Source organism: Phyllostomus discolor, chromosome 2 (assembly GCF_004126475.2).
Source record: "Phyllostomus discolor isolate MPI-MPIP mPhyDis1 chromosome 2, mPhyDis1.pri.v3, whole genome shotgun sequence".
Lineage (NCBI taxonomy): Eukaryota > Metazoa > Chordata > Mammalia > Chiroptera > Phyllostomidae > Phyllostomus > Phyllostomus discolor.
The window spans coordinates 179,899,016-179,912,390 of record NC_040904.2 but is presented as its reverse complement, the minus strand read 5'-3'; the positions used below and the strand labels follow the sequence as shown (position 1 = coordinate 179,912,390).

Genomic DNA, 13,375 nt, shown 5'->3' with positions numbered 1-13,375 from the left:
TTTTAGTATTTATTATTAACAACTAACAATGATCCTTCTTTCCATTAGTTCTGCATTTACCTCTTTTTTAGGACGATCAGATACAAGGCTGTCTTCACCAACTGGGTAGGTATGGATCAAGACAAGCTCACACTTCTGTATCTGCATAAGACTTAAAGAGAAACTTTTCACTTAGAATATAAGAATACATACTATGCAAAGAATATAGGCAGGTAAACTATTGAAAGTTTAATATACCAAAACAGTGTATCTTTACAATCAGCTATTACTGTTAACACAAAAGCTAAATATTTAGAAAAACTGTATAAATGTTGTACCTGTATGAACATTAAATAATTTTTGAATATTAATTAAATTCAATGCAAAAATAATTTTCTGTATGTTTAAAGGATAAAAGGAAAATTCTTATAATCAGGTATAATTTTCAGTAGATAACTGCCACAGAGAAAATAAATATGTTGTACATCAGTTTCCTTTTTACTAATGTTTTTTAAGGACAAATTATCAGTCAATGTTAACCATGATCTATAATTGGTTATTCCAGAATGCAGGACTTGTAATGCTAAAAAGTTTCCCCCAACTTTTCATTTGAAAATTCCCAAACCTACAGAAAGGTTGAAAGAATGCCCTGGCTGGCGTAGCTCAGTGGATTGAGCACGAGCTGCGAACCAAAGCATCGCAGGTTCGATTCCCAGTCAGGGCACATGCCTGAGTTGCAGGCCATGGCCCCCAGCAACCATACATTGATGTTTCTCTCCCTCTCCCTCTCTCTTTCTCCCTCCCTACCGTCTCTAAAAATAAATAAATAAACTCTTAAAAAATTTATTTAAAAAAAAGGTTGAAAGAAAAGTACTATTCAATGTATGCTGATATATCCTTAAACTAGATTCATTAAGTGATAGTTGTATTTGTTCTCTACAACTACCTAAACAGATATACACACTCTTTTTTTAAAATTAAGATATTAGGGAGTAAGTTGTAGAGGAATCATACTTCATTCCTAAATATCTCAGCATGATTCTCCTAGTGAGAATAACCCTACTCATTAACAATAATACCAGCAGTCATTTAAGGAAATTAATAGCTTAATCTAATTTAGATGCCACATTGCCACTGTCCACAAAACATATCTTTAATAGCTTTTTTCTTTAAAAAAAATCATATAATGCAATTCATTGTGTTTTGAGCGGTACATGGTGAATAATGCCACCAACAATTTACTCATTTTAAAATCTGAAAAAATATGAGACCAAGCCATCAAACCAAATATGTATTATGAATTTATATGTTACATTATAGATCCAATCAAGTAAAAAGTAAAATTTTAAAGTAAAAGGAAAAATGGGGGGGAAAAGTTTCTGATCTAATACATCTTTTGACTAATTTGTAGAGGCTGAAGACAATTTTACCAATTCCTATTAAAACTGCTGAAATAATTAGAATGAAATATATAGGACTATAACATGAAATATTTATTTCATTTATGGTTATACTCACTGGTCTGAATTTGCAGCAAGCTTATTATGTTCATGAATTGTTTCCTGCACACAGTCCTCAAGCATTCGCACATGACTATCACTGGTGGCATAAAAAAGAGGTAACAAACTTAGAGGAATAAACAGTGAGAGAAAAATTAAACACTATTCAGCTACAGGCATTTAAAAATTACTTCACTAAGGATTGTCTTTAGCATGCTCATTCACAACACTAAATAACCAGTGAAAAAACCAGTGAGAGAAGTCAAATTAATCTACATGACAATCTAAAGTTTTCACTGAGTCTTTATCTTAAATTGAATAAACAAAGCTTCAATATTAGAAAGGCCATTTGTGATATATTTCAGTGTTAACATGTTGTCCCTCGTTTTTAAAATAAAAGTTCTAATAGGACATTAAAATTCCCTGCGTGTGAATTACAGTGATTAATGTCTCACCTTTTGGCATTAGTAATGCAAATAATTCGCCCTCTATTTCCAACACGCTCTGCATTCTCCATTAGTAGAGTTCGGGCCTCGTGTTGGTACTCTGTAATTTTACAAAGGGTTTCCACTGCTGCAACAAGACCATGTAGGATACTGCAGCATTCTGGGTCTGCCCGTGGGTTAGGGGGCCCAACAGCAGCTAATGCTGCCATTAGCTAAATAAAAGGGAAGACAATTATGTTGACAAGAGCATGCACGAGCCAGGCAAAGACACAAGAAAAGTAAACTATAAACCAGCATACCTTGTAAACATAGATACAAACATCCTCAACAAATTACTAGCAAATCGAATTGAGCAACACATAAAAAGAATTATACATCATGATGGAGGGGGACTATCCCAAGAATGCAAAAGTTATTTAAAATTCAAAAATCAATTTGTATGAGTATCCTATCAATAGAAATTTTAAAAACACATGATCTCCAAAAATACATGACAAAATCTAAGACCTTTCATGATAAAAACACTCAACAAACTAGAAACAGAAGGAAACATCCTTAAGCAGATAAATAGTACTGCAATATCTACGAAAAACCTACAGATAACATCATATTAATGATGAAAACTGGATGAGTTTCCTCTAAGATCAGAAACAGAACAATAATGTCCAGTATCACCACAGGGCAATAAGAGGAAAAAAAGAAAAGGAATTCAGATTGCAAAGGAAGAACTAATAAATACCTCTTTGTTGCAGATGGTATAATCTTGTATGTAGGAAGTCCTAAGGAATCTTCTAAAAAATTACTAGAAATAATAAGTTCAGCAAGGTGGCAGGATACACAATTAATACACAAATCAATTGTATTGCCACACACTTGCAACGAACCATCTAAAAATGAAATTAAGAAAAACAATTCCATCCATAATAGCAACAAAAATAAAATAGTTAAGAATACATTTAACAAAAGAAATGCAAACCTTACTCTGAGAACTACAAAACATTGTTGCAAAAAATTAAAAATCTAAATGAGTGCAAAACATCCCATGACGATGGATTGGCAACTTAATGTTGTTAAAATGTCAGTATTACCCAAACTGAACTACAAATTAAATACAATCTCTGTCAGAATCCCAGTAGATTTCCTCTTCTTCTCTCTTTCTCTCCCTCTTTTTAATAGATTTTATTTATTTCTAGAGAGAAGATAAGGGAGGGAGAAAGGAAGGAAGAGAAACGTCAATGTGTAGTTGCCTCTCACACACCCCCTACTGGGGTCCTGGCCCACAACCTAGCCATGTGACCTGACTGGGAATCAAACCAGTGACCCTCTGGTTCATAGGCTGACACTCAATCCACTAAGACACCAGGGCTTTTTTTTTTTCTTTTTAAGAGAGAGGGAGAGACGCAGGGAGAGGGAGAAAAACATCAATGAGAGAAACATTGATCTGTTGCCTCTCATACTCACCCTGATCGGGGATCAAACCCGTAACCTAGCTATGTGCCCTGACCAGAAATCAAACTGGCCACCTTCCACTTTGCAGGAAGATGCCCAACTAACTGAGCCACACTGGTCAGAGACCAATACACTTCTTTATAGAAACTGACGAGTAGATTCTAAAATTTATGTGAATTGCAAGGGACCCAGAATAGCCAAAATAATATTGAAAAGAACAAAGTAGGAGGACTTTGTTTTGTATACCCATATATGGGTCTCTGGAAAGACCCATAAAAACCTCATAGTGGTAAGGATAAACAGTGATGTGCTGATGAACCAGTTCTCCAAAGGTGGGGGAACTCTAATTTGTAGTGTTTATCAATATCTATGGTTAAATATTCCCATGAGAGCTGATTTTAAGTTTCACTGAATATGAAGTTGGTGGGAGATGTACACAGTCAGCTCTCCCAAGTTGGTATGAGCAGGCTCAGCACACCACCAACTGGGACAGGGGATGAGTGGGAAACTTGTGGAGGTTTACCTTTTACTTACATTCACACACACATACATGTGTACATATGTACAATGTCTATCTGGAAAAAGTCCAACCATTGTTAATATAAGAAGTTTGTGTGACATCAATGTAACCTGACAGCCCAGGAGAGTGGACTGGAACACGCATGTGTGAACAATGGTGACTTCACTGGGTAAACCCCATTGAGTGAGCATGTGTACTGTGTGGCCATTGCATTCAAAATGACAGTGAGTAGAGCAATGAATCTGTATCGGATGTTGTGTTAAGCTTGAACATTTCTCCACAGAAACTATTCAGATGATTCAGAAGGCCACACCTATGGGCAACTGGTGATTGGAGGCTTTATTAGGACAACACACATGCTCAGGCATCACATCTCATGCAGAGGTTTTTGGTGAAACATCAAATCATCCAGGTGACTCAGCCACCCTATAGCCTAGATTTGGCTCCCTACAACTTCTGGCATTTCTCAAAACTAAAATCACCTTTGAAAGGGAAGAGATTTCAGACTGTTAATGAGATTCAGGAAAATAAAAAGGGGCAGCTGATGGTGATTGGGAGAACTGTATGAGGTCTCAAGGTGCCTAGTTTGAAACGAGCTGAGGTGTCATTGTCCTATGTACAATGTTTCTTGTATCTTGTATCTTCTTCAGTAAGTGTCTCTATTTTTCATATTACTTGGCTAGACACCTTCTGAACAGACCTCATTTATTTTATTTTAGAGCTGCATATGTATCACCTATTCATAAAAAGTAATCAAAAAAGAAAGAAAAAATAGTGTGTATAAACAACTATATCAAGTCACTGGTATACAAAAGAAGCTCAGTAAAAAGTACTATTTTAGGGGAAGGGTGGTAGGGTGCTGGGGAACATAGCTGAAGAAAGCTTATTTTTTATGCTCAGATAAAGGTATGTGAAATTCTGGTTCTGCCTTTTACTACTACGTGAACCCAGTCAATCTCTCCTAGTCCTTTTCCTAACCTGAAAGTGAAAATAACAATAGAACCTGTCTCACATAATGTGACACTTTCAAATTTTAATTTAGACAACAAAAGACCAAAACTCCTGAAGCCTGACAATTTTTTTGTAATAAAATTTAAGATGTGTGGGATAGAGTTATGAGCTACAACAGAAAGAACCCTGGAGCCAGGCGTGAGGGTTAAATAAACTCTGGCCCCTCTGGGCCTCAGGGCCTTCGCCTGCACAATGGAGTCAACAATGGAAGGATATAAGGTGCCTTCACCTACAATCCTTCCAGACCAAACCTTCTTTAATCAGCCTCTTCCACTTGTTATCACAATTATTCACAACTAGGGAAGGTGTAACATGGGTAACCACAACTGAGAATTAAATGTGTTAACATACAGATTATTCATAATTTATATGAAATGTCAATTATTTTATATCATCGTCGAGACACCAGAGATTTGCTAATATAATATAGTTGCCTTCACAATTGGAGTTTCCATTTCAGGTCATACAATATAAAAGCAATGAGCATGGGCCCTTGCCGGGTAGTTCCTGATACACCAGGGTTGCGGGCCTGATCCCTGGTCAGAGCAAATACAAGAATCAACCAATGAATGCATAAATGAGTGGAACAAGAAATCAATGTTTCTCTTTCTCTCTTCTCCTTCCTCTCTCTAAAAATCAGTAAATTTTTAAAAAATGTTAAAGCAATGAGTGTGATATAAGGTGCCTTCACCTGCAGGAAATGGAGGGAAGTAGTAATTCTCTTAACATCAGTATACTACCATTATCAAAGGCATACCTTTTACTGCACTGCAGAGGTAAACTAAGAAAAAGCTGTATACATTTGAACTTATTTTTACTCATACACAACTAGAGAAGTTTCAAGCTTTTCACAGTATCGCTTCAAAGAAGTAAAGCAGAATATAAGCCACTGCAAAAAGACAGTACAGGAGAATGTATAGAATCCTTAATATTTTTTCAAGTAATGAAAGAATAAAGCACATTCTGGAGTGCAAAGCCAAGAAAATAAAAGACTCCCCAGGAGTGAGTCATCTCAAGAAAGAGAAAGGTTCGACATGTATACATATATAATAAATACTAACCACTACATTTGAAGGCCAAACCTGTGCAAAACACTTTCTTTAAAAGTGTTCCATCTAAAACACATTTGGATGGGGTTATTGCCACTGAGGAACATCCATTAAGAGAAAAATTTCAACATGAAATAATTCAAACAATGTGTTCAAATACTTCACCACTGCCTGTCTCTCATGTTCACACCCGTCAGTGAACCTAGTTAACTTAAAGTCTTCTATCCAACTAAACAATAGCATAGAACATAAGCTATGACAAACTCAACATCTTTAGACAAATAATGTTTAAAAAGCATAAACTTGACAGATTAAGCATGGGTTTAGTTCTGCTCCCTCCTAACACTGCACTGAAACTGTAGTAATTTAATTTTAAAAATCATAAACCAAAGGAGGGGGAGGAACCCACAAAGATAAAGAGAATGAAGGAGACAAGCAAATAGATGTTAGTAAGAATATCAAAATGGATGGAAGAATGGGATGGACTTCAGAGGACTGAATAATCTGAAATCTAAGTGCCTACAGGAAAAAAAAAAGATGATAGGCCCTTCAGAACTCAGGAGAAGTTCAGGAACATAAGGAAAGGGTTAGGCAAGATATCCGAAACAATGAATGACTTAGAGTGTAAGAAGCAACTTCACTCCCACATCACACCCTATCCATGTAAGTGACTACCTCTCCCTCATCCCCCTAGATACAGAATCAGGTTCCTTGGAGGAACTGAACCAGAAAGGTACAAGCACGAATACCACAAATCACAGCAGAGTATAAGGGTAAGATACAAGTACTGCCCAACAGAACTTTCTGTGATGATGGGAATGTTCTACACCTGTGATGTTCAACACAGTAGTCACCATCCACATGGCCTACTGAGCAGTTGAAGCATGGCCTGTGCTACAGAGAAACTGAATTTGTTTTGTATTTAACTTTAATTAATGTGAATTTAAATAGTAGCTATTAATTAGTGAATAGTAGCTATGTATGGCTAGTAGCTCCTATATTGGAGAGTATAGTACTAGACCAAAACCAGAAAGATTATGTGAAAGTCTGCCTACGGGATGGTAGAATCTACCTTCTCCACGGTGCCCAGGAAGCTGACAACCAAGTCTAATAGCCTACGGGTAGAACCATGGAAGATCTTCTCTGAAGACTCTCAACAGTCCCCAAGAGAAGATCCGTTGATCCTGACATCTGGTGATCCCCCAGTGAAAACAATTAGATTAACCTAGAGTGAAGCTCAGTCAGTAATAGCTACTTCACAACATGCAGATCTTCTAAGCTGCTGTTTGGTGACTCACCTTTGAATAAGGTTGCATAGCTAAATGTCTCAAGGCATTAAAAAAAGCCTCAATATGGAAAGAACTCTGAGAACACAGAGATAAGAAAAAAAAACACTTTAAATGAACTATTACTAATACCCTCAGATTTAAAAATTATACCCATAAAACAAGGATATGACAAAAATAGACATAATTAAAGCCCAAGTAAAAGTTCTTAGGAGTTAAAAATACAATCGAATAAAAAGTTTCATATAAGGGTTAAAAGGAAGTAGGTGAAAGGCTTAGAAAGTAGAACAACAATAAGAGGACCAGTGAGAAAAACAATAAGGAATTTAATTTAGCAGGTCCAACAGCCCACCAATAGAGATTCTAGAAAGACAAAGAACACAGAGACAAGAACATTATCAAAGAAATACAGGGAGCCCTGGCTGATGTGGCTCCGTGGACTGAGTACTGGCCTGCCAGCCGAGGGGTCACTGGTTGATTCCTGGTCAGGGCACATGCCTGGGTTGGGGGCTGGGTCCCTGGTGGGCGGCACATGAGAGGCAACCACACATCGATGTTTCTCTCCCTAACACATAAATGAGAAAAGACTAACCACCAAGGCACAGCACTGAGAAATTTCAGAACATAAAGGTAGAAAGAAAAGATTCTAAAAGATTTCAAAGAGAAATTATGAAGAAAAGTGACATTGAACTTATCACCAATACTAGAAACTATGAATAGTGGAGTAATGTGCTCAGAATTTTGAGGAAAAAGTTATTTCCAACCTGAAATGTCTATACTACAAGTATCAATAAGTCTAAGGAACCATATTTTGCCATGTATAATGCACACTTTTTTGCCCAAATTTTTGAGAGAAAAATAAGCATGCACATTATACATGGTTAGTACCTGAAATATCTTGTTACCTGTTCTTGTGTTTTGCAATTATGTTATATAAAATTTCTTATATCATAATATGTTCAAAAATAAATGCTAAATTCCTTTATAATATAAAAAACAAGGATCTAAATATAAATAAATAATTGGATTAGAAAATTAAAACAAAAGATTTTTTTTCTGAAAGTTTGGGCCAAAAATGGGGGTGCGCATTATACATGGTAAAATATGGCAAGTTACAGAAATTCTGGAGGTTATTCGCTACCAAAACAAGAGATCACACAAAGAAAAAGAAGAAAAAAATTGGGATCTGAAAAGCAGGGAGAGAGAAGATGACCACAGTATACCAGACCAAGAACGCAGTCAATTCCAACAGAAGCAGAGGACTGCGCTCTGAGAAGTTTTGCAAGGGAAAAAAATCAAACCGCTAAATTTCTAATGCATTTATGATTTTTTTAAAAAATGAAAAGTTTTAAAACTTAAGGCCACAGTTCAAAGTTTCAAAAGTTTTAAAACTTTTCATTTTTTAAAAAATGAAAAGGAAAAGGAACAACAGATACACAGAAAACTAAGCAAACTTAGAAAAAAAAGGGAATTATAAATTCCAGGAAGTTGTACAAGAAGGGAAATAATACGTAAGTGTACTCATTATGCTGTACTCCTCCAACTTATACAATGCTGTATGACTCAGGGGTGTCCAACCTGTAGCCACTGGGCCGCCTGTGGCTCAGGATGGCTACGAATGTGGCCCAATACAAAATTGTACATTTACTTAAAACATTAGGAGATTTTTTTTTGTATATGTGTCACAATATATTTAATGTGTGGCCCAAGACAACTCCTCTTCTTCCAGTGTAGCCCAGACATACCAAGAGGCTGGACACCCCTGAGAGTGAGTGCGTGTCATTATATATATTGCATGTCCACAATAGCTCAATAAGATCTTAAAAAATAAATAATCATACACATTACTTGGCTTAGCAGTTAATAACACTTCACATAAACATTTTAAAGCAAGTATCAATCATGAATTAACCAAAAATTCTGATATAACAATATTGTGAAAATGAAGAAAGGGAAGGGGGCACGCATACTGGCATGGGTGCGAGGGAATATAAAAGATAAATCCTCACTGACAACAATGGTAAATAAAGTTTAACCTCAAGCTATATAAATGGCAGTAAAAAATGTTACTTAGAAATAGGAAGTACAATGAATACTAAATAAGCTAGAGTTGAAAGTTTGCTTCTAGAAAGTGGGGAAAGACTGGAATGGAGATAGCTGTTTTTCTTTTAATATGAGTTGGTGTTTTAAAACTATGTGCAAATACTATATTGACAAAAAATTTTAAATCGTTTTTAATAAAGTAGCACCACATTCAGATAATTTTCAAAAAGGCCACAGTTCAAAACCTAACCATACCTCTTGCAAATTTTGGTCTTCTTGAGTCCAAGAATTTAAAACATGCGCTCCAGAGTCACTCACAATGAAATTCACCTAATAGATTTCAAAGAAATAATTAGTATTCAACTCCAATTCCATTTGATCACATCATATTTAAAATGTACAGCTTGCTACTAGTTAACAGTAAAAACAATAAAAAAAATTCGAAGCCTCTAGCACTGATTTGTTGATTGAGTCATATAGGTATAGAATACTTAGTACATGTCACAATGCTATTCTCAGTACAGGGTATATGGGAATATAGCAAGGAATTAAACAGTTCTCTCACAATGTGGGGAAAGATGGGGATTTGGCAGGTATGGTAAGATAAGAGTGTAGTACAAGGAACAAACAAACAAGATAATTTCAGAGTGATAAATGTGAAGAAAAAGGTAATTAACTATTTTAGGTTTGTTGGACAGAGAAGGGCTCTCCACAGAAGTGGCAACTGGAGGAACCTGAAATGCCCAAAAGAATCAGCCTCAGAAAAAGCTGGGGATAGAGAATTCCAGGTATGGTAAACAGCAAATGCAAAAGCCTCTGAGCACTCTCAAAAGGGTGAAGGTCAGAGCAGAGAGAGTGCAGGAGTTCAGCTCAGAAAAATAAGCAGGAGCCTAATCACAGAGGGCACTGAAATCCAAAATAATGGATTTGGACTTCATTCTAAATTTTAAAGTAAAATGCAAACCAAAAAATATTATCAAGTAAAACAATGACAGTAAGGATATATTAGAAAGTATGTTAAGTGATGACTATGTTCCCTTTTGGGAAAAGGGTAAAATCATTTCTTTCCCTTGAACTATATGATCTAATTCATGATCTTTTCCCCTAATATCCATGAAATACTAATTTTGCTTCCCCCATAAGTTTGATAAGTACCCTTCCCTCCTAAGCCTTATCAGACAGGGATATGTTTTACTAGCCACTTATATTATCTCCTTGAAATCTTACAATAATTGTAAGCAGCAGGTGTTATGCTTATATGGGGGGAAACAGGTTTGGAAAAATTAAGCAGCATGATCAAGGTCACTCTGCTGGTAGTGAATAATGACAGAATTTAAGCCAAAGTCTGTGCTCTAAATCACTAAATTATCCTTCTCCTCATGTCTTTTTTTTTTCTCTTTGTATAATGCATAATTTGCAGTGGGATTAAAACTTATATTTTAATTTAGAATATATCCAAATGTATAATATTTGACTCTCTATGTTGGCTAGGTCCCAGCCTAGGCTGCTCCAGAATGAGACAGAAAGTAAATTATCCACTTCTGGATGACCAAATAAATGACTTTTCTCAAAATAAAACAGTTGAGATCCTGAACACTAAAGAAAATTTTTATACTTGAAAATGTGTATCGATATGCAATTTCGTTTCTTATTGGTAAAAACAATTTCTGCTTAGCATCCTTAAAGAGCATTTCTTTCTAATATGGCCAAATCCTGCAGTGATTTAGTACACATTCACTAGACCTATGTAAGCAGCCAGCCCGCTTAGGTCTGAATTCTGGTTCTGCCTTTAACTAGTTACACGACTCAGGATAAGTTTCCTCTCTTTACCTCAGTTTCTGCACTTCCATTGTGGCAGTAATATACAAGGCTGATATTCAGATGGTACATACCAACACAGTCTGACAAACTGCTTACAGCCAACACCCCTGCTGCTTAGCTAGCAACAATGAATGGTCAGTGCCTGTTCCATTTTGGTTATTACACACTTTGAATATTATCCTAGTAATTACAGTAATTGCCTTCTTAGACTTTGAGAATTAAAAGAGTTAATATAAATGAAGCACTTTGGAATATATGTGGCACCCGTAAGTGCTGCATAACTGTTAGCTGTTACTGTTGGTTCCCAATTAATACACATGACAGTTAATCACAAAGGGGGATCCTATATACCACATTTTTAAAGTTGTAAACCGTCTTTAAATCAAATCTACAGCAAATTCATACATAAAAAAATTTAATAGGTAATTAAGTACATCCCCCAAATCATTATTTTGCTTGTACTTCACACTCACCAGTTTTTTGAAAGGAAATATATCATACATTATTCTACAATATTCCATGGAAGATTCTACTGAGCAGGTCCACAATGATTTAGATATGGGGGCTAATGGGATGATTCCTTGGGTCCTATTCTTCACCAGCATATCAAACTCAACATGCTGTCTGCATGATTCCGCCATGTAAGGGCAGTGATCCACAACAAATACTGTTTTGTGAGATTCAGAAAAAATCTTCATTTTGATTTAACCTGTTAAGGATAAAATATATTAGTCAAATGTCTCACAGTTAACATTTAATATCTTAAATTATTTCTAAATAATGTGTCTTTTCTTCAAGAAGATTTTGTAGGGAACATGAATAATCAGTAGCCAAAGAAATTTATCCAAAAAAGGACAAGATTTAATGAGGTCAGACCAGAAAGTAGCTATCAATTCAAGGTATGAGCTACACCATATTAAGCTGCACTCTATCAGTCACAAGCAAAATTACACTTCACACATTTTTTTTTGTGCTTTTCACATGAAATTAATATGGTCAAAAGAAAATATCTTTACAAATAATAGCACTTGATTTTCTTACGTAATACCAAACATAATAAGTGACAAATATTTTTTCAACTACTCTTTTGATGATCCTTGCTAATTGACAGCAATCACATGTAAACCCCCAAACTAACCTAAGTCAACAGTTTTGAGCTTCCCTCCAAAGTCTCATGACTCCTGAAAAGGGGAGGGGTGGGGCAATTAACAGGAAATAAAAGTGACAGCAACAGAAAAGACCAAAACATAATACACATCTAACATAAATTGTATATCTGGTCTGTGCATTAGGATAAAGATCCCAAATGCACCCTGTTCCCCTTAGCTTTTGAAACTCCACAGTAATTCATCACATAGAACAGACAAACTTAGTTGCTACCATCACACTGGTGGGGAGGAGAAACTTCTGAAACTTTTTTTTTATAAAAACTCCCTTGCTTCGTTAATAAAATCTTATACTGAATAGAGACAAGCGACATTCAAAAAGCACATGGTAAGCAGAAGCAAAAGTGTTCATCAAAACGAACTGACTTTTAACGATCCAGCTATTTTCTTCTGCTTTCAAACGCATTTCCCCTTCATGCAAAACTCTTCTTTGAGAAATTTAGACACACTCTGCTGGAGGGTGCGGGGTGGAAAGTACAAGGTGAGTGGATAAGGAAGACCTCAGGATTGAGGTTTAGCTTACTTTCGTGCCTGGTCCTGAAGTGAAAACGAACAGAGGCTATGGACCACAGCCTCTCTGGCAAAGGCTGCTGGTTGGGTGGGGAGGGTCAGCGCACAGTCAGGAGTGTCTGGTACCAAAGACAGGGGACTATGCTTTCTCCGCTCATCTCTTAGCACACCAGTTCTTCCCAAGCTTCCTAAATGCGGGAGCGCGCGCGCGTGCGCGTGAACACAAACACTCACACACTGGGATTCGCGCGTGCGCAAAGCACCCTTCGAAGGCCCCGCCAACCTGCCCTTCCCCCTCGGTGGGCCAGACGCCCAGGTCGCCGAACAGGAAGAGGGCGGAGCCAAAAGAAAAAAAAATGCCTTCGACCCTCGAGACTTTCTACCCACTAATTTTCCCAATCACCCATTGGGCGGTTTGTTCCGGGCGGCCTGAAAGCTTCCCCATCAGCGAAGTACCAGCCACAGCACCAGTTAAACCAGACACAGGCCCTTAAGCGCAAGGCCCTCCCACCCTGTCTCCCCTTCTTGGTCTCTTCACCTAGGCCGGTTTCCCTGGCAAAACTCGCGAGACTTTGTGAGAAACCAAGCAAAAACCT

The 13,375-nt window shown here is 36.8% G+C and overlaps 1 protein-coding gene across 5 annotated transcripts in view; it reads right to left on the bottom strand.

The window, feature by feature from the left end:
• Window positions 1-13,342, bottom strand: part of INTS13 (integrator complex subunit 13) — a 29,018-nt gene extending 15,676 nt beyond the window's left edge. For 2 of the 5 annotated variants that reach the window (XM_036019236.1, XM_036019232.1), the window contains exons 1-5: window positions 11,577-11,812; window positions 9,538-9,612; window positions 1,934-2,136; window positions 1,498-1,578; window positions 61-151 (exon numbers count right to left, since the gene is read on the bottom strand). In XM_036019236.1, coding sequence (XP_035875129.1) covers window positions 61-151; window positions 1,498-1,578; window positions 1,934-2,136; window positions 9,538-9,612; window positions 11,577-11,801 — 675 coding nt within the window. In that variant the 5' untranslated portion in view covers window positions 11,802-11,812. Of the gene's footprint in view, window positions 1-60; window positions 152-1,497; window positions 1,579-1,933; window positions 2,137-9,537; window positions 9,613-11,576; window positions 11,813-12,635; window positions 12,655-12,792 lie in introns of those variants that run through there. The other 3 variants (XM_028532098.2, XM_036019234.1, XM_036019235.1) reach the window with 3 other exon arrangements.
• Window positions 13,343-13,375: the final 33 nt, after the last annotated feature.